General features: G+C 52.3%; 1 protein-coding gene across 2 annotated transcripts in view; it reads left to right on the plus strand.

Moving 5' to 3' along the window:
- MYO19 (myosin XIX) overlaps positions 1 to 21,697 on the plus strand; it is a 33,179-nt gene that overhangs the window by 10,118 nt on the left and 1,364 nt on the right. Inside the window, exons 5-23 of one of the 2 annotated variants that reach the window (XM_038759338.1) lie at positions 323 to 455; positions 852 to 921; positions 1,316 to 1,418; positions 1,563 to 1,659; positions 2,744 to 2,820; positions 3,227 to 3,317; positions 3,534 to 3,705; positions 5,369 to 5,442; positions 6,659 to 6,780; positions 8,573 to 8,695; positions 8,813 to 8,989; positions 12,404 to 12,541; positions 12,831 to 12,938; positions 13,194 to 13,264; positions 13,581 to 13,693; positions 15,636 to 15,805; positions 16,397 to 16,526; positions 18,633 to 18,718; positions 21,115 to 21,423. In XM_038759338.1, coding sequence (XP_038615266.1) covers positions 323 to 455; positions 852 to 921; positions 1,316 to 1,418; positions 1,563 to 1,659; positions 2,744 to 2,820; positions 3,227 to 3,317; positions 3,534 to 3,705; positions 5,369 to 5,442; positions 6,659 to 6,780; positions 8,573 to 8,695; positions 8,813 to 8,989; positions 12,404 to 12,541; positions 12,831 to 12,938; positions 13,194 to 13,264; positions 13,581 to 13,693; positions 15,636 to 15,805; positions 16,397 to 16,526; positions 18,633 to 18,718; positions 21,115 to 21,423 — 2,364 coding nt within the window. Of the gene's footprint in view, positions 1 to 322; positions 456 to 851; positions 922 to 1,315; positions 1,419 to 1,562; positions 1,660 to 2,743; positions 2,821 to 3,226; positions 3,318 to 3,533; positions 3,706 to 5,368; positions 5,443 to 6,658; positions 6,781 to 8,572; positions 8,696 to 8,812; positions 8,990 to 12,403; positions 12,542 to 12,830; positions 12,939 to 13,193; positions 13,265 to 13,580; positions 13,694 to 15,635; positions 15,806 to 16,396; positions 16,527 to 18,632; positions 18,719 to 21,114; positions 21,424 to 21,697 lie in introns of those variants that run through there. The other variant, XM_038759337.1, reaches the window with a different exon arrangement.

The following is a 21,697-nucleotide window of genomic DNA, read 5'->3' on the forward strand; positions in this document are numbered from 1 at the left end:
TGTATCTATAGATAAATATATATATGATATATAAATTTACCGGGCTATAAGTCCCTTATCAGGCCCCACTGCTGGAGAAAGTGCACTTAAAAATTGGGCAAGAAGTTCAACCAGTCAGACGTGGTTCAGCCCAGCCCTTCCCCCCGCAAAAAGGGCAAAGGTGAGAAGCTGCCGGGGCCCCAACTGACTGGGGTCGGCCCCATTGTCTCTTGGGACCAGGAGACTTGAATCAAATCTTCGCCCTGGCTGTTGCATTTGGGGTTGGGAGGAGAGGGGTAAAGATCCCCTGGGAGCGGGAAAACAAGGCTGTCTTCCCCCACAGACCTGGACAACCCGCTGCCTGATGAAGTTCTACGCGACGGTCGCTGCCTCTTCCATCTCCCAAGGGGGAGATGCCACCGTGGAGAGGATCGAGAGGCGGGTTCTGGACTCCAACCCTATCATGGAGGCTTTCGGTAAACGCTCGCTCAGTCTCCCCCTCCCCATCCTGCCTTCCTTCTGTGTCACGCTCCGCCCCACCCCTCCCTCCATTGTCAGGATGACTCACCCAGCCTCTTCCCACTGCAGCTTAAGTCCATTCGTCTGCTTCTGCCCTCGGGGGCGGGGAGACCAGCTTCTGGTGAACCCCCACTTCCTCCCCCTCGTGTTTTAACTTGGAGGCTTGGAGGCGGGGAGAGGGCCCAAGGGGTTCTGCCGCTTTCAGCCTGGAAGGTGGGAGGCAGGATGTCACATGGCCTAAGCGATGGTGGGGAAAGGATATCACACGGGAATTCCAATGGGAATATATATCTCCCATTGGGATATATAGATATGTGTGTGTGAATACTGAGGTGGGGGGTGGTGATTTTTAGGAAATGCCTGTACTCTGAGGAACAACAACAGCAGCCGCTTCGGGAAGTACATCCAGCTCCACCTGGACAGGTAGCCATCGCAAGATCCAACCACCACGATGCTTGGCCGCCTGTGGCCAGCAGAGACCCGGCCCCGACGCGGGCAGACACGGGGATCCCTCAAATGGGAAAACGTCGGCAAAATGTCCCCTCCCAGTCCCTGCCCGGTTGGAGTTCGCTGCCCTCTTTTCGCTCCCCAGAACTCAGAATGAAAAGTTGGGCCCGGCGCCTCTGACCGCAGCAGGAAACAGGTTGCAGCTCAATTGGTTCCCGGCTTTAAGCCAAGCCCCTTTGGCCCTCCGCTCTGCTTGCCCTTGAAGCTCAGCTGGACACTCCACATTGACCTCGCCCCCACCCCTCCACCGTGGGTGCGTGTTGGGGGAGCGTGGTGGGGGGGCTCTGACTTGGCCGGGACCCCTCCCCAGAGACCAGCAGATGACCGGTGCCTCGATCCAGACCTACCTCCTGGAGAAGACGCGTGTGGCCTATCAGGCTCCCTGTGAGAGGAATTTTCACATCTTCTACCAGGTACCGCCCAGCGGAGGTGAGGCTCTGCCCAGGCTCGAGGCTGGGAGCCTCTCACCTGTCCTCCGCCCACTTCCCGTACCTTCCCAGCGTGTCGGGCCGCTCTGCCGACTGGCAGTTGGGCCATCTGCTTGTCTTGTTGTCCAGATTGCCAAGGGTGCCAGTGCAGAGGAGAGGCTAGAGTGGGAGCTGCCCGAGAATGCGGACTTCTGCTGGCTGCCCAATTCCTCCAGGACCCTGACAGGTAGAGGGGTGCCAGAGTCTGGCCAGCAGCGCCGCGGCCCGTGGTTAGACTCGACGAGGTCGGGGTCTTGAGCAGGGGGCCGGGAGTCAGAAGGTGGACGGTTTCCCCAAGTCTCCTTAGGGCTCTGTAGTCAGATCCCAGCCTCTCCGCTTCAAGTGGATCGAGCACAGGCCTGGGATTCTTGCCCCGGCTCTGCCACTTGCCTTCTGGGTGACCTTGGGCAAGTCGCTTCACTTTTCTGGGCCTCGGTTACCTCATCTGTAAAATGAGGATTGTGCCTGTCGAGCCCCCTGTGGGACGTGGACTGTATCCAGCCTGATTACCTCAGCGCTTAGAACGGTGCCTCGCACATAGTAAGTGCTTAACAAGTACCGTAAAAAAAAAATGAGAGCGAAGCTCTAGCTGCTGTCAGGGAGAAAATGTCCCTGGGTCCCTGCTCCCCTCAGACCCTTATGGAGCCAGCCCCTGCCCAGGCTCAGGATGGACCTTATTTAGCAAAGGAGGCATGGAACCAGGGGGTTGGGACAGATCTGGATTTGGGGGCAGGCAGGAGGGAGAGGAATTTGGGGGCTTTTGGTTGGGCTGTGGCACAGTGTGGGTATAACACTGGCCTTGGGCATGATGAGGGTTATGGGTCATGATGAGAGAGAGAGAATGTGTGTGTGTGTGTGTGTGTGTGTGTGTGTGTGTGTGCGCTCTTCAATCCAATATTTTCTAAATTTAGTTGACCACAAAAATTTCCAAGTTCAAACTTTCCAGTCAGTAATAATAATAATGGAACTTGCTAAGCGCTTACCATGTGCCAAGCACTGTTCTAAGCACTAGAATAGATAATCAGGTTGGACACAGTCCCTGCCCCATATGGGGCTCACACTCTTAATCCCCGTTTTCCAGATGAGGTAGATGAGGCCCAGAGAAGTGAAGTGACTTGCCCAAGGTCACACAGCAGACAAGGGGCAGATCTGGGATTAGAACCCAGGACCTTCTAACTCCCAAGCCCTGCTCTCTATCCACTACGCCATGCTGCTTTTCAAAACATTCACTGTAATAATACTGTGGTCACGTGTGTGCTGCTCTCTTGCAGAAGATTGCTTCCAGGTGACAAGAGATGCCATGCTCCATCTGGGTATTGACTGCTCTGCACAGAACAATATTTTTAAGGTGGAGTGGGAAAGGCGCTCTAAGGGAGGGGAATGTGCTGGGATCTGGTTGGGGAGGGAATTCCCGCCTTCTCTTGGCCAGCTGGGGAATCGGCTGCCCCCGGCAAGCCGTGGGGCTGGAGGAAGAAGCATTGCCCTGGGAGTCGGGGACCCGGGTTCTAATCCTGCTCTGCCACTTATCTACTGTGTCACCTTGGACGTGTCACTTAACTTCTCAGGATCTCAGTTTCTGCAACAGCCAAATGGGGATTCAATACCTGGTCTCCCTCCCCCTCAGACTGTGAGCCCCATGGGAGTTGGGCAGTGTCCGACCCGATTACCTTGTATCTGCCCCAGCGGATAGCGCGGCGTTCGGCACATATTAAGCAATCAGCAACTATGACGGTCGTTACCTGGTGTCCCCCCAGGTCCTCGCGGGGCTGCTGCACCTTGGGAATGTCCGATTCGCTGAACCTGAAGATGAGGCAGAGCCCTGCTCTCCCAAGGATGGGGCCAGAGGTGAGCGGGGACCCCAGCCTGCCCATCCCCAGCCGGAGCCACTCCAGGTGGCTTCACTTTTGGACCGTGCCCCTGACATGTCGGAATGCCAGGAGCCGGGACGGCAGGAAGCGGATCCCCTTGGGACTGGCTGAAGCGACCCCCAGGGGATAACACCGGGAGAGACTCCCCCTGAGTGACCATGGCCCCCTGAGTGACCATGGCCTGTGGTCCCAGGGTCCGTGGAGACGGCGTCCCTTCTGCTGCAGGTGCCCCGGGAGCCGCTGCTGGCCGGCCTACAGATCCGGACTCTCACGGCCGGGAAGCAGCAGCACATCCTCAGGAAGCCCTGCTCTCGGGCTGAGTGCGAGACCCGCCGGGACTGCCTGGCCAAGGTCACCTATGCCAGGTACTGGGCAGCCTTCCCCTCCCTTCCCCTCCCTTCCCTACTCTCTTCCTCCCTTCTCTCCCTCCCTTCCCCTTCCCCCAACCAGACGCATCTCCTCCGAGAGGCCTTCCCCGACTAAGCCCCCCTTTCCTCTTTTCCCACTCCCTTCTGTGTCGCTCTGACTCGCTCCCTTTTTCTTCTCCTCTCCCAGCCCCAGAGCACTTATGTAAATATCTGTCATTTATTTATTTCTACTCATGCCTGTCTCCCCCTTTAGATTGTAAGCCCGTTTTGGGCAGGGAATATGTCTATTGTTGTATAGTACTCTCCCAAGCACTCAGTACAGTGCTCTGCACACAGTAAGCACTCAATATGACCGATTGACTGACTTCCTCTTCCCTTTCCCCTTTTCCTTCCTCTCTCTCCCCCTCTTGTCTTCTCCTCTCTCATTCCCCTTCCATCCTCCTCCTCCTCAATCAATCATATTTATTAAGTGCTTACTGGGTGTGGAACACTATACTGTGTGCTAGGGAGACTACAATATAACAAAATTGGTAGACACATTCCCTGCTCTCAAGGAGTTTACAGTCTAGAGGGCAAGACAGACATTAAAATAAATTACGGTATGTGCTGTGGGGCTGAGGGTGGACGGAATAAAGGGTACAAACCCAAGTGCGAGGGTGACAGAGAATGGAGAGGGAGAAGGGAGGAGACTTTCCAAGAGCTTAGTACAGTGCTCTGCCCACAGTAAGCACTCAGTAAATACGATTGAATGAATGAATGTGATTTTAATAAGGCTTTGAAGATGGGGGGAGTGATCGTCTGTTGGATATGAAGGGGGAGAGAATTCCATACCAGAGAAAGGATGTGAGCGAGAGGTTGGCGGCGAGGTAGATGAGACTGAGGTACAGTGAGTAGGTTGGTGTTAGAGGGGCTGGGTTGTGGTAAGAAATGATTGAGGTAAGGTAAGAGGGGAGACAGTGATTGGGGGTTTTAAAGCCAATGGTGACGAGTTTCTGATCGATGCAGAGATGGATGGGCAACCACCGGAGGTTCTTAAGGAGTGGGGAAACATGGACTGAACATTATTTTTAAAAAATGATCCGGGCAGCAGAAGTATAGACTGGAGCGAGGAGAGGCGGGAAGCGGGGAGTTCGCAACGAGGCTGCTGCAATAGTCAAGATGGGGTAGAATAAATGCTGGTATCAGTAGTTTGGATGGAAAGAAAAGAATGGATATTAGCTATGTTGCGAAGGTAAAGCTGACGGGATTTGGTGACACGGAATGTGAGGATTGAACGAGAGTAATGAGTCAAGGATAATGCCAAGGTTATGGGCTTGTGAGACAGGGAGGATAGTGGTACTGTCTATAATAGTGGCAAAATCAGGGGAAAGACGGGGTTTGGGTGGGAAGGTGAGGAGTCCTGCTTTGACCCCACTCCTTCACCCACAACCCACCAACCCCCTCATGGTCCATTTCTCATCATCATCTCTTTGCAAGCATGAGAATAGGGTGGGTGTCTAACTAGTGATGTCAGTGCTTGGCACATAGTAAGTGCTTACCAAATACCATCATCATCCAACCCTGAACAATACACCTGAGCTCTAGAAAAGCCCAAGAAAGCCGGCCATTTCCTCTCTGACCCCCTGTCCTCAAATCTAACCGGATTTCTCCGCTCCCCCAGGCTGTTTGATTGGCTGGTGTCCGTGATCAACGGCAGCATCTGCTCAGAACCTACCTCGTGGACCAACTTCATCGGTGTGCATCCTCAGTAACCGCCCCTTGGCGCTTTGGTCTAGGCTGAAATGATGAAAAAGCCACAGTAGAGTCTTCTCTCTGGGGACCTAGGAGCAGGGTGGGGGTTAAATCATCATCCTCATCATAATAACTGTGGTATTTGTTAGGGAAGCCGTGTGGCCTACTGGATAGAGACCGGGCCTAGGAGTCAGAAGGACCTGAATTCTAATCTCAGCTCCACCGCTCATCTGTTATGTGACCTTGGACAAGTCACTTAACTTTTCTGTGCCTTGGTTAACTCATCTGAAAAAAATGGGCTGTGTGTAAAGCCCTTGGGAGGGATCCCACCTCTTTCCTTGGTTCCTTTAGCTCTGCAGGACATGGGGGAGTGAGATAATGAGGGAGGTGAAGGGAGGGAAGGAGTTTTTTTTTTAAATGCATTTATTAAGCGCTTACTATGTGCAAAGCACTGTTCTAAGCGCTGGGGAGGTCACAAGGTGATCAGGTTGCCCCACGGGGGGCTCACAGTCTTAATCCCCATTTTACAGATGAGGTAAATGAGGCCCAGAGAAGTGACTTGCCCAAAGTCACACAGCTGACAATTGGCGGAGCCGGGATTTGAACCCCTGACCTCTGACTCCAAAGCCTGGGCTCTTTCCACTGAGCCATGTTGAGTTATTTCCTTCAAGTGGCTCTTGGCCTTTGAGTCCGATCCCTGTGCCCTGCCACCTCCACCTGTTTCGCAGGTCATCCCGACTGGGAGTCAGAGGCTGTGGGTTCTAATTCTGGCTCTGCCACTTCTCTGCTGGGTGCCTTTGGGGAAGTCACTTTGGTTCTCCGTGCCTCAGTTACCTCAGCTGTAAAATGAAGATTTGAGACTGAGCCCCACGTGGGACCAAGACTGTGTCCAACCTGGTTTGCTTGTGTCCACCCCGGCGCTTCGTACGGTGCCTGGCACATAATAAGTGCTTAACAAATACAATAATAATGATAATGATATCATTATTATTATTCTCTGTGCCTGTTATATCATCTGAAAAATGGGAATGAAGACTCTGAGCCCCATGTGGGACAGGGGCTGTGTCCGACCTGATTACCTTGTATCTACTCCAGAGATTAGAACAGTGCTTGGCACATAGGGCTTAACAAATACCATTATTATTATTATTATTATTATTATTATTATTATTATGGTTACAAGACTGTGTCTTCCCCCCCACCCTCTCCACCTCCACAGGTCTGCTGGATGTGTACGGGTTTGAGTCCTTCCCCAGTAACAGCCTGGAGCAGCTCTGCATCAACTATGCGAACGAAAAGCTTCAGCAGCACTTTGTGGCCCACTACCTGAAGGCTCAGCAGGTAGGACTTGGGGTAACCATGTTGGCAGGGTTCAATCAATCAATCAGTCGTATTTATTGAGCGCTTACTGTGTGCAGAGCATTGTACTAAGCGCTTGGGAAGTCCAAGTTGGCAACATATAGAGACGGTCCCTACCCAACGGTGGGCTCACAGTCTAAAAGGGGGAGACAGAGAACAAAACCAAGCATACTAACAAAATAAAATAAATAGAATAGATATGTACAAGTCAAATAAATAGAGTAATAAATATGTACAAACATATATACAGGTGCTGTGGGGAAGGGAAGGAGGTAAGATGGGGTTCCCCCCTCCCTCACCGCCCCCGGCCCTGGCAAGGCGGGGAGCCCGGTCTGAGGTTGGGGCCCAGAAGGGTCCGTGCTGGGGGCGTAAAGGGAACACTCGCCACTTTTCTTTTTTAACGATAGCATTTATTAAGCGCCTACTATGTGCAAAGCACTGTTCTACGCGCTGGAGCACTGTTCTACTTCTCTTCTCCCACTCTCTTCTGGATTGCCCTGACTTGCCTCTTCATTCAGGGAAGCAGCGTGGCTTAGTGGAAAAAGCCCGGGTTTGGGAGTCAGAGGTTGTGGGATCTAATCCCGCCTCCACCGCTTACCAGCTGTGTGACTTCGGGCAAGTCGCTTCACTTCTCTGTGCCTCAGTTACCTCATCTGTAAAATGGGGATTAATAATAATAATAAATAATGGCATTTGTTAAGCGCTTACTATGTGCAGAGCGCCGTTCTAAGCGCTGGGGAGGTTACAAGGTGATCAGGTTGTCCCACGGGAGGGCTCACAGCCTTAATCCCCATTTTAAAGGTGAGGGAACTGAGGCCCAGAGAAGTTAAAGTGACTTGCCCAAAGTCACACAGCTGACAATTGGCGGAGCCGGGATTTGAACCCCTGACCTCTGACTCCAAAGCCCGGGCTCTTTCCACTGAGCCACGCTGCTTTGCTGTGAGCTCCACCTGGGACAACCTGATTACCTTGCATCTCCCCCAGTGCTTGGCACATAGTAAGCACTTAAAGAATAACATTATTATTACTATTATCATTTATTCTTCCAACCCGGGCTTTGGAGTCAGAGGTCATGGGTTCAAGTCTTGGCTCCGCCACTTGTCAGCTGTGTGACTTTGGGCAAGTCACTCACTTCCCTGGGCCTCAGTTACCTCATCTGTAAAATGGGGATGAAGGCTGTGAGCCCCACGTGGGACAACCTGATCACCTGGTAACCTCCCCAGCGCTTAGGACAGTGCTTTGCACATAGTAAGCGCTTAACAAATGCCATCATTATTATCTGTAATTTATTTGTTTATCTTTTAATTTATTTATATATATATATATATATATAAATGTCCATCTCCCCCTCTAGACTGTGAGCTTGTGGGCTGGGGATGTATCTGTTGTTGTATTGCACTCTCCCAAGTGCTAAATACAGTGCTTTGCATCATCATCATCATCAATCGTATTTATTGAGCGCTTACCGTGTGCAGAGCACTGTACTAAGCGCTTGGGAAGTACAAGTTGGCAACATATAGAGACAGTCCCTACCCAGCAGTGGGCTCACAGTCTTTGCACACAGTGAGAGCTCGGATGAGTACCTGTGGTGAGGCGCAGGGGGACGGCGGGGGGCTTCTCTCCCAAGTCCCAAGCGCAATTTGTACTTCCCGAGCGCTTAGTACGGTGCTCTGCACATAGTATGTGCTCAATAAATACGATTGATGATGATGATGATGATGAAGTCCCAGCAGGAGGCCACTGTTCACCCCGCTCCCGCCCGCTTCCGCTCCAGGAGGAGTACGCCGCCGAGGGCCTGGAGTGGTCGTTCATCAGCTACCAGGACAACCAGCGCTGCCTGGACCTGATTGAGGGGAGCCCCCAGCAGCCCATCAGCATCTGCTCCCTCCTCAACGAGGTGGGAGCGGCCCAGGGAGCCGTCCCGGCTGTCCTGGCGGGGGCTGGGGGGGTGTGTGTCTCGGTGGGAGGGGCCCCTTACCGAGCCCCCCGACCCTTTTCTCCCCACCCCGGGCAGGAGTGCCGCCTGATGAGGCCGTCCAACGCGGCCCAGCTCCAGGTCCGCATCGAAAGCGCCCTGGCCGGGAGCCCCAGCCTCGGCCGCGACAGGCTGAGCCAGCAGCCCGGCTTCACCGTATCCCACTACGCCGGCCCTGTCCGCTACAACCTCCACGGCCTGGTGGAGAAGAACAAGGTGAGCGGCGCCGGGGGGGGGACCTAGTGGATCCAGCTCGCTCCTGGGAGTCAGCAGGTCATGGGTTCCAATCTCGGCTCTGCCACTTCTGTGACCTTGGGCACGTCGCGTCACTTTTCTGGGCCTCAGTTACCTTCTCTGTGAGACTGTTAGCCCCGTGTGGCGTCCAACCCAGTGCTTAGGACGGTGCCTGGCACCTATTATTAGTAACAGTAATAATAATAGTGATAACAAATACCATTAAAAAAAGCTCAACAAGAGGCAGTCTCCAAGTAAGGCGGTAGGGAGTTCCCTAGCTGGAACGGTAAGGGACATAATGGGAGTCAGAAGGTCAGGGGTTCTAATCCTGGTTCCACCACTTTCCCGCTGTGTGACCTTGGGCAAGTCGCTTCACTTTTCTGGGCCTCAGTTACCTTCTCTGTGAGACTGTTAGCCCCCTGTGGCGTCCAACCCAGTGCTTAGGACGGTGCCTGGCACCTATTATTAGTAATAGTAATAATAATAGTAATAACTAATACCATTAAAAAAAAGCTCAACAAGAGGCAGTCTCCAAGTAAGGCGGTAGGGAGTTCCCTAGCTGGAACGGTAAGGGACATAATGGGAGTCAGAAGGTCAGGGGTTCTAATCCTGGTTCCACCACTTTTCCGCTGTGTGACCTTGGGAAAGTCGCTTCACTTTTCTGGGCCTCAGTTACCTTCTCTGTGAGACTGTTAGCCCCCTGTGGCGTCCAACCCAGTGCTTAGGACGGTGCCTGGCACCTATTATTAGTAATAGTAATAATAATAGTAATAACTAATACCATTAAAAAAAAGCTCAACAAGAGGCAGTCTCCAAGTAAGGCGGTAGGGAGTTCCCTAGCTGGAACGGTAAGGGACATAATGGGAGTCAGAAGGTCAGGGGTTCTAATCCTGGTTCCACCACTTTTCCGCTGTGTGACCTTGGGAAAGTCGCTTCACTTTTCTGGGCCTCAGTTACCTTCTCTGTGAGACTGTTAGCCCCCTGTGGCGTCCAACCCAGTGCTTAGGACGGTGCCTGGCACCTATTATTAGTAATAGTAATAATAATAGTAACAACTAATACCATTAAAAAAAAGCTCAACAAGAGGCAGTCTCCAAGTAAGGCGGTAGGGAGTTCCCTAGCTGGAACGGTAAGGGACATAATGGGAGTCAGAAGGTCAGGAGTTCTCATCCTGGTTCCACCACTTTTCCGCTGTGTGACCTTGGGCAAGTCGCTTCACTTTTCTGGGCCTCAGTTACCTTCTCTGTGAGACTGTTAGCCCCGTGTGGCGTCCAACCCAGTGCTTAGTACAGTGCCTGGCACCTATTATTAATAATAGTAATAATAATAGTGATAACTAATACCATTAAAAAAAAGCTCAACAAGAGGCAGTCTCCAAGTAAGGCGGTAGGGAGTTCCCTAGCTGGAACGGTAAGGGACATAATGGGAGTCAGAAGGTCAGGAGTTCTAATCCTGGTTCCACCACTTTTCCGCTGTGTGACCTTGGGCAAGTCGCTTCACTTTTCTGGGCCTCAGTTACCTTATCTGTGAGACTGTTAGCCCCGTGTGGCGTCCAACCCAGTGCTTAGTACAATGCCTGGCACCTATTATTAGTAATAGTAATAATAATAGTAATAACTAATACCATTAAAAAAAGCTCAACAAGAGGCAGTCTCCAAGTAAGGCGGTCGGGAGTTCCCTAGCTGGAACGGTAAGGGACATAATGGGAGTCAGAAGGTCAGGGGTTCTAATCCTGGTTCCACCACTTTCCCGCTGTGTGACCTTGGGCAAGTCGCTTCACTTCTCTGGGTCTCAGTTCCCTCATCTGGAAAACGGGGATGGAGAAGTTAAGCCCTATGTGGAACAGGGACTGAGTCCAATCTGATTAGCTTGAATCCACCTCAGCGCTTAGTTCAGTGCCTGGCATACAGTAAGCACTTAACAAATACCATTAAAAAAAAAAAAGGCTCATTAGGGGCCGGTCTCCGAAGAGGGACTCTGTGATATTTATTTTATTTTGTTAGTATGTTTGGTTTTGTTCTCTGTCTCCCCCTTTTAGACTGTGAGCCCACTGTTGGGTAGGGACTGTCTCTATATGTTGCCAACTTGTACTTCCCAAGCGCTTACTACAGTGCTCTGCACACAGTAAGCGCTCAATAAATACGATTGATATGAGGAGAAGCTAGAGCCAACAAACCCTTCCTCCTCTGCAGGCTTTTCTTTAGGGCTGCTAACAGGGAGAAAAGCGGGGTTCAAGTTTCACCCTCCCTCTAAGGTGACTAACAGGGTGAGGGCAGCAGGAGGGTGAAGCAGCAGTAGTCAGTCATTCAATTGCATTTATTGAGCATTTACTGTGTGCAGAGCACTATACTAAGCGCTTGGGAGAGTACAATATAACAATAATCAACACATTCCCTGCCCACAGCAAGCTTATAGTCTAAGGAAGCGGGACAGCCCTTTTGTTGCCTGGGATGGACTGTTTGGTGATGGGCACTTAGGGCACTTCTGTGGGCACTTAGGGTAACCACTGGCACCAAAGGAACTGTACTGGATAACAGCGTTGGCCTTAGTTTCTGGTCTTATTGAGGGGTCACTTGCCCTCAGTCTGCTAGCTCTCTTCCTCCCTTCAAGGCCCTACTGAGAGCTCACCTCCTCCAGGAGGCCTTCCCAGACTGAGCCCCTTCCTTCCTCTCCCCCTCGTCCCCCTCTCCATCCCCCCCATCTTACCTCCTTCCCTTCCCCACAGCACCTGTATATATGGATATATGTTTGTACATATTTATTACTCTATTTTACTTGTACATATCTATTCTATTTATTTTATTTTGTTAGTAGGTTTGGTTTTGCTCCCCCTCTTAGACTGTGAGCCCACTGCTGGGTAGGGACTGTCTCTATATGTTACCAACTTGTACTTCCCAAGCGCTTAGTCCAGTGCTCTGCACACAGTAAGCGCTCAATAAATACGATTGATGATGATGATGATTCCTCAGTCTGAATCTAGACATTTGATTTTCACCTCACCCTCAGCCCCACAGCACTTCCGTATACATCCATAGTTTATTTTAATGTCTTTCTCCCCCTCTGGATTGTAAGACACGCAGGTAAGCGTGTCTACTAACTCTGTTGTCTTGTCCTCTCCCAAGCACTTAGTGCAGTGCTGTGCACACAGTGAGTGCTCAATAAATACCGCTGAATAATCGGTAGGCCCACGCTCCTCTGCTGTGGGGCTTCACCCCCTGAGGAACAATCTCCCGAGCTTTCTTCAGAGCTGGGTCTCTGGGTTGCCTGGACTCCCAAGCTACTGTCTGGGCTCCAGCCTTGGGGTCTTGAGCCAGTCGTGGGCCCCTCTGGACCTCTTCTACATCTGGCCCGTACTGAGCTGACCGGCCCCTTCTCCCCGGTACGCCTCTCCCCCAGGACCCGGTGCCCCCGGAATTGCTCCAGCTCCTGCAGGGCTCCCGGGACCCTTTGCTCCAGATGCTGTTTCCCGCCCAAGAGACGGAGCAGAAGGACCCGACGGCTCCGAGGAGGGCCACCGTGGTCTCCAAGTTTAAAGTGCGTGCAGGGGGGGCGGGGGGCGGGGTTCCACTCTGATCCCTGCTCCCATCGCCCCCCACCTACCCACCCCACCCCTCGAGCCTCCATTTGGGCCAACGGGTCCCAGCCCGACCGACAAGCACCCGGTGCTCACCGGAGGGCACGTGAGGTTTCGCTGGCTCCAACTTGCGGGGACCCCTTGCTGCCTAAGGTGACGGGGTTCCCTCGGCAGCAAGGGGCTGGGTCGCGCCTGGACCCCCCGGCTCCCCCCTCCCGACGACTCCATCCCTGTCTGCCCGTTTCCCAGGACTCCCTCGATCAGCTGATGGAAATCCTGCACAGCACCACTCCGCACTACGTCCGCTGCATCAAGCCCAACAGCCAGGGCCAGGCCCAGACCTTTCAAACCCAGGAGGTAATGCTTGGGAGCCCCTCTCCCTCTTCTCCCTACCTCTGTGCACCTTGGGCGCCTTCCTCCGTCATCCTGGCCCAGGAACGGGAGCTGGGATTTAGATTCAGCAGTGCAGGGACACACGTGCGTTCGCCTACACGCGTGCACGCGTGCTCTCACCAGCCAGGGAGTGGAGAGTGAACTCGGATCTGTAGGGGGAGGGGATGGATCGCAGGACCTCTCCAACATCCCCTCTCCTCCCCCCGCCTCCCGCTGCAGGTCCTGAGCCAGCTGGAGGCCTGTGGCATCGTGGAAACCATCCACATCTGCGCCGCCGGCTACCCGGTCCGGTGAGTCGGGCTTGCGCCACGGGTCTGTGGCTGGTTGCCGGTTTTAGACTGTTGGGTAGGGACTGTCTCTATATGTTGCCAATTTGTACTTCCCAAGCGCTTAGTACAGTGCTCTGCACATAGTAAGCGCTCAATAAATACGATTGATGATGATGATGCCGGGGAGGGCGGTGTGGTGGCAGAGGGGGCGGGACAACAGCCCCGGCGGGAGGAACGCGTAGGTGAACCCGCGGTGCTCCCCGTAAGCCGGGCGTCCCCGCCGGCAGAGCGCGGAGGACCGGGACGTGAGCCGGGCACGTTTTCCGTTGCCTCTCAGGGTCTCCTTGCGAAGCTTCATCAAGCGATATCAGCTGCTGCGAAGACCCCACCTCCCTAAGGCAGAGGTCGCCCATGGAAGCCGCGGCTCCTCAGCCCCCGCGGGGCACCCAGGTGAGTGGGGGAATCCCCCAGGGCGTGTGTCGGGGACACCCAGGGCGTGAGTGGGGGGCCACGACAGCGGCTTCTCAGAACTAACTGCGCGTCCAAGGCATCCCGGAGTATCCTCTCCGGGAAAACGGCCGGCTCGAGCGATGGGAGTTTTCATTTTAAGCCTTTTTATTGGGGGGGGCCTTGTCTCGTTACTCTCTGGTTCTCTTTCTCTGTCTCTGTCTCCCCCTCTGTCTCTCTCTTTCTCCATAGCTTGCTCTCCTGTTCTGTGTCTCTTGTCGAAAGGCCACCCCGGGCCCTAGGGTAATGGACCCTGACCTGTCCTCCCAGGGTCTCTTCTGGCCCACTTCCCTGTTGGAGTCTTTTTCCACAAAGAGGCCAATCAGGTAAACCCACACTATCTCCTTTCCTGTGAGTTACTCTGAGAGCTAGGAGGAGGAGGAAGAGAAGGAAGAGGAGTCTTTCTTGAGTCAGCCAGTCAGTCGTATTTACTGAGTACTTACTATGTGTAGCTGTACTAAGTGTGCTTGGGAGAGTGCACTGTAACAATAAATAATAGACACGTTCCTTGCCCACAACAAGCTTGCGGTCTAGCGAGGGGAAACAGACATTAATTTAAAAAAATAATAGGTATCATCAGTCGTATTTATTGAGCGCTTACTGTGTGCAGAGCACTGTACTAAGCGCTTGGGAAGTACAAGTTGGCAACATATAGAGACAGTCCCTACCCAACAGTGGGCTCACATAAGTGCTGTGGGGCTGGAAGAGGGGAATGAATAAAAGAAGCAACTCAGGGCGACACATAGGGAATGGGAGAAGAGGAAAGGAGGTCTAAGTTAGGGAAGGAAAACATGTACTTTCAGTAAGGCTTTGAAATGGGGGAAAGTAATGTCTGTCTATTGAGCACCCTCTTGGTACGGAGCACTGTACTGGATGCTTGGCCAGTACAGAACAAAGTGACGCACTTATTGTCAACAGGGAGCTGACACCCACCGAACATCCCTTGCATCGGTGGTATTTATTGAGCGCTTACTATGTAAAGAGCACTGTTCTAAGCGCTTGGGAGAGTACAATAGAACAGAATTAGGAGACACGTTCCCTGCCCTTAGTGAGCCTCCAGTCTAGCGGGCAGCGGTGTGGTTCCTGATCCTGGAAGCCATGGCCCTTTTCTATGACTGTTGCAGGAGACAGGAAGGGGGCAAGGTGCCGGGACTGTTGGGGAGGCAAAGTAATAGACGGCTCCCATTCAGTCAAATTTATTGAGCGCTTACTGCGTGCAGAGCACGGTACTAAGCGCTTGGGAGAGTGAGTACGATATAACGATAAGCACATTCCCCTCCCACAGCGAGCTTACAGTCTAGAGGGGGAGACTGACATTAATATAAATGAATAACTAAATTACCGCTATGCACATAAGTGCCGGGGGGATGAATAAAGGGAGCAAGTTTAAGGACTTACAGTTTAAGAGCTCTGAGAGGAAGACAGGCCTGAGGTCCGCTCAGTTTCTTCCTGAGCCGCACGATGCGATCGGTCCCTGTGCTGCTGCAGAGACCGGCCATGCCTGGTCGTTCTCTGACCCGGGGCCCCGGCGGGGTGGCCGAGGTTCCCCCGCTGTACGTTGTTGGCAGGCAGCGGCCCAGCCAAAACCCCTTGCTCGGTCCCCGCTATCGTCAGTCGTTGGTGCTCAAGCCTTCTGCCGGCTTTGCCGTGGCCCGCAGATGGGGCGGAGGAGGGGTGCTGAGCCCTGGGTGGGTCCTGGCAGGAGGAGGGCTCGGCTGGTGGGTGGGTTGGGGACGTAGCGGCCCGGGAAACCGAGGCCGAGGCGGTCAGTCATCCCATTTTCCTGATTCAAAGGGTGACAGGTAGAGATGGCCCGAGAGTGATGAAGTCAGGGTGGGTGGCTCTCAGGTGAACCTGTGGGTGATCTCGTCTTCCTGTCCCCCAGGGGGGTGCCCGGCAACCGACGCCGAGCTGCGCTCCTTCGTCACGGATGTGCTGCAGACTCTGGCCCTCGAGCAGGAGGCCACCGCCGCCCCGCCCCCCCGGTCAGGGGGTGGGCCGGGCCCCGTCTCCGTGCACTGCGGCAAGACCAAGGTGTTCATGACCGACTCCGTGGTGAGCGTCGCCCCGGGCCCGACTTGCCCACACCCACCCAGAGCTTTGGGGACCAACCAACCCGAGGACAGGGGGGCTGGGCAGACAGGGCAGGGCTCGGTTTTGACGGCTACGGGATCCCTGTCATTCATTCAATCGTATTTATTGAGCACTTACTGTGTGCAGAGCACTGTACTAAGCGCTTTCCTCCCTCAGAGATAAGGAGGCTCAGAGATCAAGGAGGGAAAAGGAGAGACTGGCCCCTGAGTAAAACAGAGAAGGGGAAGGGGCCTGGACACTCGTCCTTCTCGTAACAGGGGTTTGGACAGGGCAAGACAAGGGTGAGGTTGGAGCCGACCTTAAGTCACCAGATCTTTGAGGTGGGATGCGTTTTCCCAGAAACATGAAGAGCTGGGTGTCGGGTGGAAAGGCCAGCCCACAGACTCCACCGCGCTCCGCGCAACGCGATCTCCCCCGCTTCTAACCCTTCCCGTAGCTGCGGCTAACGCTTCTGGGTAGGAGCCCCGGGAGAGCTGGGCTTCCTCACCGTGGCCCCCCGGGCACTGACGCGATCAGTCCGCACCAACACTGACTTCCCCCGATCTGACACAGCTGGACCTCCTGGAACGGCGTCGAACCCGGGCCCTGGCCGAGCGCGCCCGCCGCATCCAGTGCTGCTGGAGGCGGCACCGGGCCAGGAAACGGGGAAAACAGAGGCGGGCCGCCACCCTCATCCAAGCAGGTAGGATTTGCTGGCCAGACCCGGCGGGAAGCAGCTTGGCCTACTGGATAGAGTCCAAAGGACCTGAGTTCTAATTCCTGCTGTGTGACACTGGGCAAGTCACTTAATAATTGAGGATTAAGACTGTGAGCCCCATATGAGCCCCATATGGCTCTGTCCAACCTGAGTAGCTTGTATGTACCCCAGCGTTTAGAACAGTGTCCGGCACATAATGCTTAACACATACTATTATTATTGTTATTATTATTAGGCCAGTGGGCTAGGCAGGGAGGAGGGGCAGGGGTGTTCGCTGTCCTACAGGGAGAATTTCAGCAGAATTTCACTGGGCCGCCACACCAGAGAACTAGCAACTCTCCAATAAAAAGGGAGCTAAAGGTGATCCTAGGAATCACAAAGCAGTTAAGTTTCACTTCTTATATGCCTGCACATTAGTAGCATTCGTAATGAAGTTTAGGAGTAACCAAATGCAGAAAAGCACAACCTACCCGGGGTGGGGGAAGGCAACATTGTTTTTGGAAGGAAAAATCAGCCGCATTTTGCTGGGGTTATTTGAAAGGGCCAGTAAACACATAGATAGAGGGGAGCCTGCAATCCAGAGTTCCACTCCTAAGTCTAAGAAACAGAGCCATCAGAGGATAGGCAGGAATTTTTTTACGCTGGTCAGGAAACTGGCTAAAAGTAGGAAACAAAAGGAGAGGGCTAAAAAGTCACTAAGTAGCCTCCTTTCAGGTGGAAGGATTGTTTTTACCGTGGGGTCCCTCAAGAATCAGGGCGAGAAGCATTGGGAGCCTAGTGGAAAAAGCACGGGCTGGGAGCCAGGAGACCTGGGTTCTAAGCCTGGCTCTGCCACTTCCCTGCTGTGTGACCTTGGGCAAGTCACTTAATATCTCTGTGCTTCAATTACCTCATCTGAAAAATGGGGATTAAGACTGGGATAGGGACTGTGTCTGACCTTTTCTTCTTTTTCAATGGTATTTTTTTTAAGCTTTGCTATGTGCCAATCAATCAATCAATCACTCGTATTTATTGAGCGCTTACTGTGTGCAGAGCACTGTACTAAGCGCTTGGGAAGTACAAGTTGGCAACATATAGAGACGGTCCCTACCCAGCAGTGGGCTCACAGTCTAAAAGGGGAAAGTAAAGGGGAAAGTAAAATGCCAGGCACTTTACTAAGCCCTGGGGTACATATGAGCTAATCAGGTTGGGCACAGTCCTCGTCCCACATGGAGCTCGCAGTCTTAATCTCCATTTCACAGATGAGGTAACTGAGGCCTAAAGAAGTGAAGTGACTTGCCTAAGGTCACACAGCAGACAAGTGGTGGAGCCAGGAATGGAACCCACGACCTTCTGGCTCCCAGGCCCGTGATCTACACTAGGGCCTGCTGTTTCGGGGTAGATATTAGATTAGATTGGGGAAGCAGTGTGGCTCAGTGGAAAGAGCACGGGCTTTGGTGAGGTCATGGGTTCAAATCCCGGCTCCACCAACTGTCAGCAGTGTGACTTTGGGCACGTCACTTAACTTCTCTGCCTCAGTTACCTCCTCTGTAAAATGGGGATTAAAATTGGGAGCCCCCCGTGGGACAACCTGATCACCTTGCAACCTCCCCAGCACTTAGAACAGCGCTTTGCACATAGTAACCGCTTAACAAATACCACCATTATTATTATTATAACCAAGTTGGGCATTGTCCAATCTTAATCCTCATTTTACAGCTGAGGTAACTGAGGCACAGAGAAGTGAAGTGCCTTGCCCGAGGTCCCACAGCAGACAAGCGGCAGAGGCGGAACTAGAACCCAAGTCCTCCGACTTTCAGGCCCATGTTCTATCCACTAGGCCACCCTGCTCCACTTTGGTCAGCATCACTGTGGACCAAAAGGTGATCATCATCATCAATCGTATTTATTGAGCGCTTACTGTGTGCAGAGCACTGTACTAAGCGCTTGGGAAGTACAAATTGGCAACATATAGAGACAGTCCCTACCCAACTGCTGCTGTTTGTGTAAGAGCACCTGATAAGAACTGAGTCACTGCATCATCAGCCCTCTGCGTTAGGATGGCGGGCTGCTGATTCTCTAACTAGACTTGTTTCCCTCGAAACCCATCAGCTGTTCGCTCCTGGTTAACTCGGAAACGGATCCGGAGGATGCACCGTGCTGCCACCATCATAAAACAAGCATGGAGGAAATGGAAAGTGAGTATCCTTACCTCTTGGAACCCAGCATATCTCAGCTCCATGAGTTCAAGTCTAGCCATCGATTGTATGTATTGAGCGCTTACTATGTGCAGAGCCATGTAGGAGAGTACATTATAGCAGAGTTGGCAGACATATTCTCTGCGTCTGAGGACCTTACATTCTAAAAGGAGAAACAGGCATTAAAATAAATTGTGGATATGAACATAAGTGCTGTGGGACTGAGGGTAGAGTGATTGTCAAGCGCTTAAAGGGAACAAATCCAAGTGCAAGGGCGATACAGAAGGGTCTGTGTCTGAGGACCTTACGTTCTAAAAGGAGAAATAGGCATTAAAGTAAATTGAGGATATGAACATAAGTGCTGTGGGACTGAGGGTAGAGGGACTGTCAAGCGCTTAAAGGGAACAAATCCAAGCGCAAGGGCGATACAGAAGGGTCTGTGTCTGAGGACCTTACGTTCTAAAAGGAGAAATAGGCATTAAAGTAAATTGTGGATATGAACATAAGTGTTGTGGGACTGAGGGTAGAGTGATTGTCAAGCGATTAAAGGGAACAAATCCAAGTGCAAGGGCGATACAGAAGGATCTGTGTCTGAGGACCTTACATTCTAAAAGGAGAAATAGGCATTAAAATAAATTGTGGATATGAACATAAGTGCTGTGGGGCTGAGGGCAGAGTGATTGTCAAGCGCTTAAAGGGAACAAATCCAAGTGCAAGGGCGGTACAGAACGGAGTAGGAGAAATGAAGGCTTAGTCGGGGAAGGCCTCTTGGAGATGTGATTTTAATAAGGCTTTGAAGGTGGGGAGAGTGATGGTCTGTTGGGTTTGAAGTGGGAGGGAGTTCCTGGCCAGATGATGCAGGATGTAGGTAGGTAGATGAGGTAAAAGGAGTAGGTTGGCGTTAGCAGAGCGAAGCAAAGGTGCTGGGTTGTCGGTGAGGTAAGCTAGGAGGGAACAAGTGACAGAGGGCAGGAAAGCCAGTGGTAAGGAGTTTGATGCCAAAGTGGATGGGCAACCACTGGGGGTTCTTGAGGAGTGGGGAAACATGGACCGAACATTTTTTTTTTTTTAGAAAAAAATGACCGGGCAGCAGCGTGAAGTATGGACTAGAGTGGAGAGACAGACAGCAGGGCGGTCAGCAAGGGGCTGATGCAGTAGATTGCAGTGGATTAATGTGGTAGCAGTTTGGATGGAGAGGAAAGGGTGGATTTTAGCAATACTGTGACAGATTGAATATGCGGGTTGGATGGGAGAGATGAGTCACGGATAATGCCATGGTTACAGACTTGTGAGAAAGGGAGGATGCTGCTGCTGCTGCTGTCTACAGTGAGGAGGAAGGCATGGGGAGGACAGGGTCTGCGTGGGAAGAGGAAGAGGTCTGTTTTTGACGTGTTAAGTTTGCAATGTTGAGGGGGCAGCCAAGCAGAGACGTCCTGAAAGCAGGAGGAAAACACCGAGTGGGATAAGGGCTGCCTTCAGGAGGAAATACAAGGCTGCACTTGGCACTCTTCTCCCAGGAAACTTTCCCTCACAAGGGTGAAAGAAATTCAAGGGTCTGAGGATCATAGTACAGTACTAAACGCTTAGTACAGTGCTCTGGACACAGTAAGCGCTCAATAAATACAATTGAATGAATGAATGAATCTTTTTGTCCCAGGGCTTTCACCTGGATTTCTTCCTAGGTTCTCAGATCTTTCCTCTTAGCTCTGTACTAGAATTAAGCGGTTTACTTGTGGCTGGATCCTAATCCCTCTATAAAATTGAGTTCTCCTTCCTCAGAATACTGCTTCAGTGTAAAACCAGGGGGTTAATCAATCTATGGTATTTATTGAGTGCTTATCGTGTGTACTTGGGAGAGTGTAGTATGAGATGATAGACATAATCCCTGCCCTCAGTTTTACAGTGTACCCCTTAAGCGGGAAAAGTGCTGTAGTTTATAAACTATTTTAAGGTTTTCCACCAAGGTGCAGTTACAGTGTGGCCTAGTGGAAAACGCACAGGATTGGGAGTCAGAGGACCTGAGTTCTAATCCCAGCTCTGTCACTTGTCTGCTGTGGGACCTTGGGCAAGTCACTTCCCTCGTTTGTGTCTCAATTCCCTCATCTGTAAAATGGGGATTAAGACTGTGAGCCATTTGTGGGACAGGGACTGTGTCCAACAGTCTTGTACCTACTCCGGCACTTAGTACAGTGTCGGACACATAAGTGTTTAACAAATATCACAATTATTACTATTACTTAAAATCCCTTGGGCTCATTATTTTAGATTCCCAGATGGCTTCCTCAGTTTATGTAGGAGTTCAGGCCACCCACTAGGGTTTTATTCCGCCAACTCCCTTAGGGAAAAGCGCCAGCATTCATCACTAACTATTATTATTTTTTTTTTTGCATCTCAAGGTAAAAATGGACTTCCTCGTCTCCAAGGAACTGGATGCGGTGGAAGGGAAGCCTCTCACCTCAGGATTCCAGGCCTCGATTTCCTCCGCCCCGCCAGCCAACAGCACATGGCCTCTGAATACCATCATCCGGCTCTGGCCTCTTGGGCTTGTCCTGTTCAACGCGCCTGTGAGTTGTAGGGGCGGGCGGAGAGACTTCTGCCTCCGGGCCTGCCTCTACCTGCCCCAGTGCGACAGCCTCTGCAGAGCCAAAGTGGAGGTGGCTCAACGTGCCCAAGTTGGCATTGCGTCTGTCCGAGCCCACCCCCAGGTAAGCATGCCCTCCCACCCGCGAAAACCACCACCTGGGGAGAATTTCAACTCGTGCCCAAAACCGACCCTGGGATCCTACCCAGAAGAGACAACGTGGGGTGTTTTGTTTTTTTTCTTCCCCACAAAGGAAAGCTAAGGTGAGAGAGAGCATGGTAACTGGAAGCAACCTATTTTGGGGACTTAGTTACAGCTTTTTTTTTTTCTTTAAGTGGGCACCATTCCTCTTCAACCCTCCAATTTTTCCCTATGACCCATGTTCAATGACTAGGGTA

This window comes from Tachyglossus aculeatus, chromosome 17, assembly GCF_015852505.1.
Source record: "Tachyglossus aculeatus isolate mTacAcu1 chromosome 17, mTacAcu1.pri, whole genome shotgun sequence".
NCBI classification, from domain to species: Eukaryota; Metazoa; Chordata; class Mammalia; order Monotremata; family Tachyglossidae; genus Tachyglossus; species Tachyglossus aculeatus.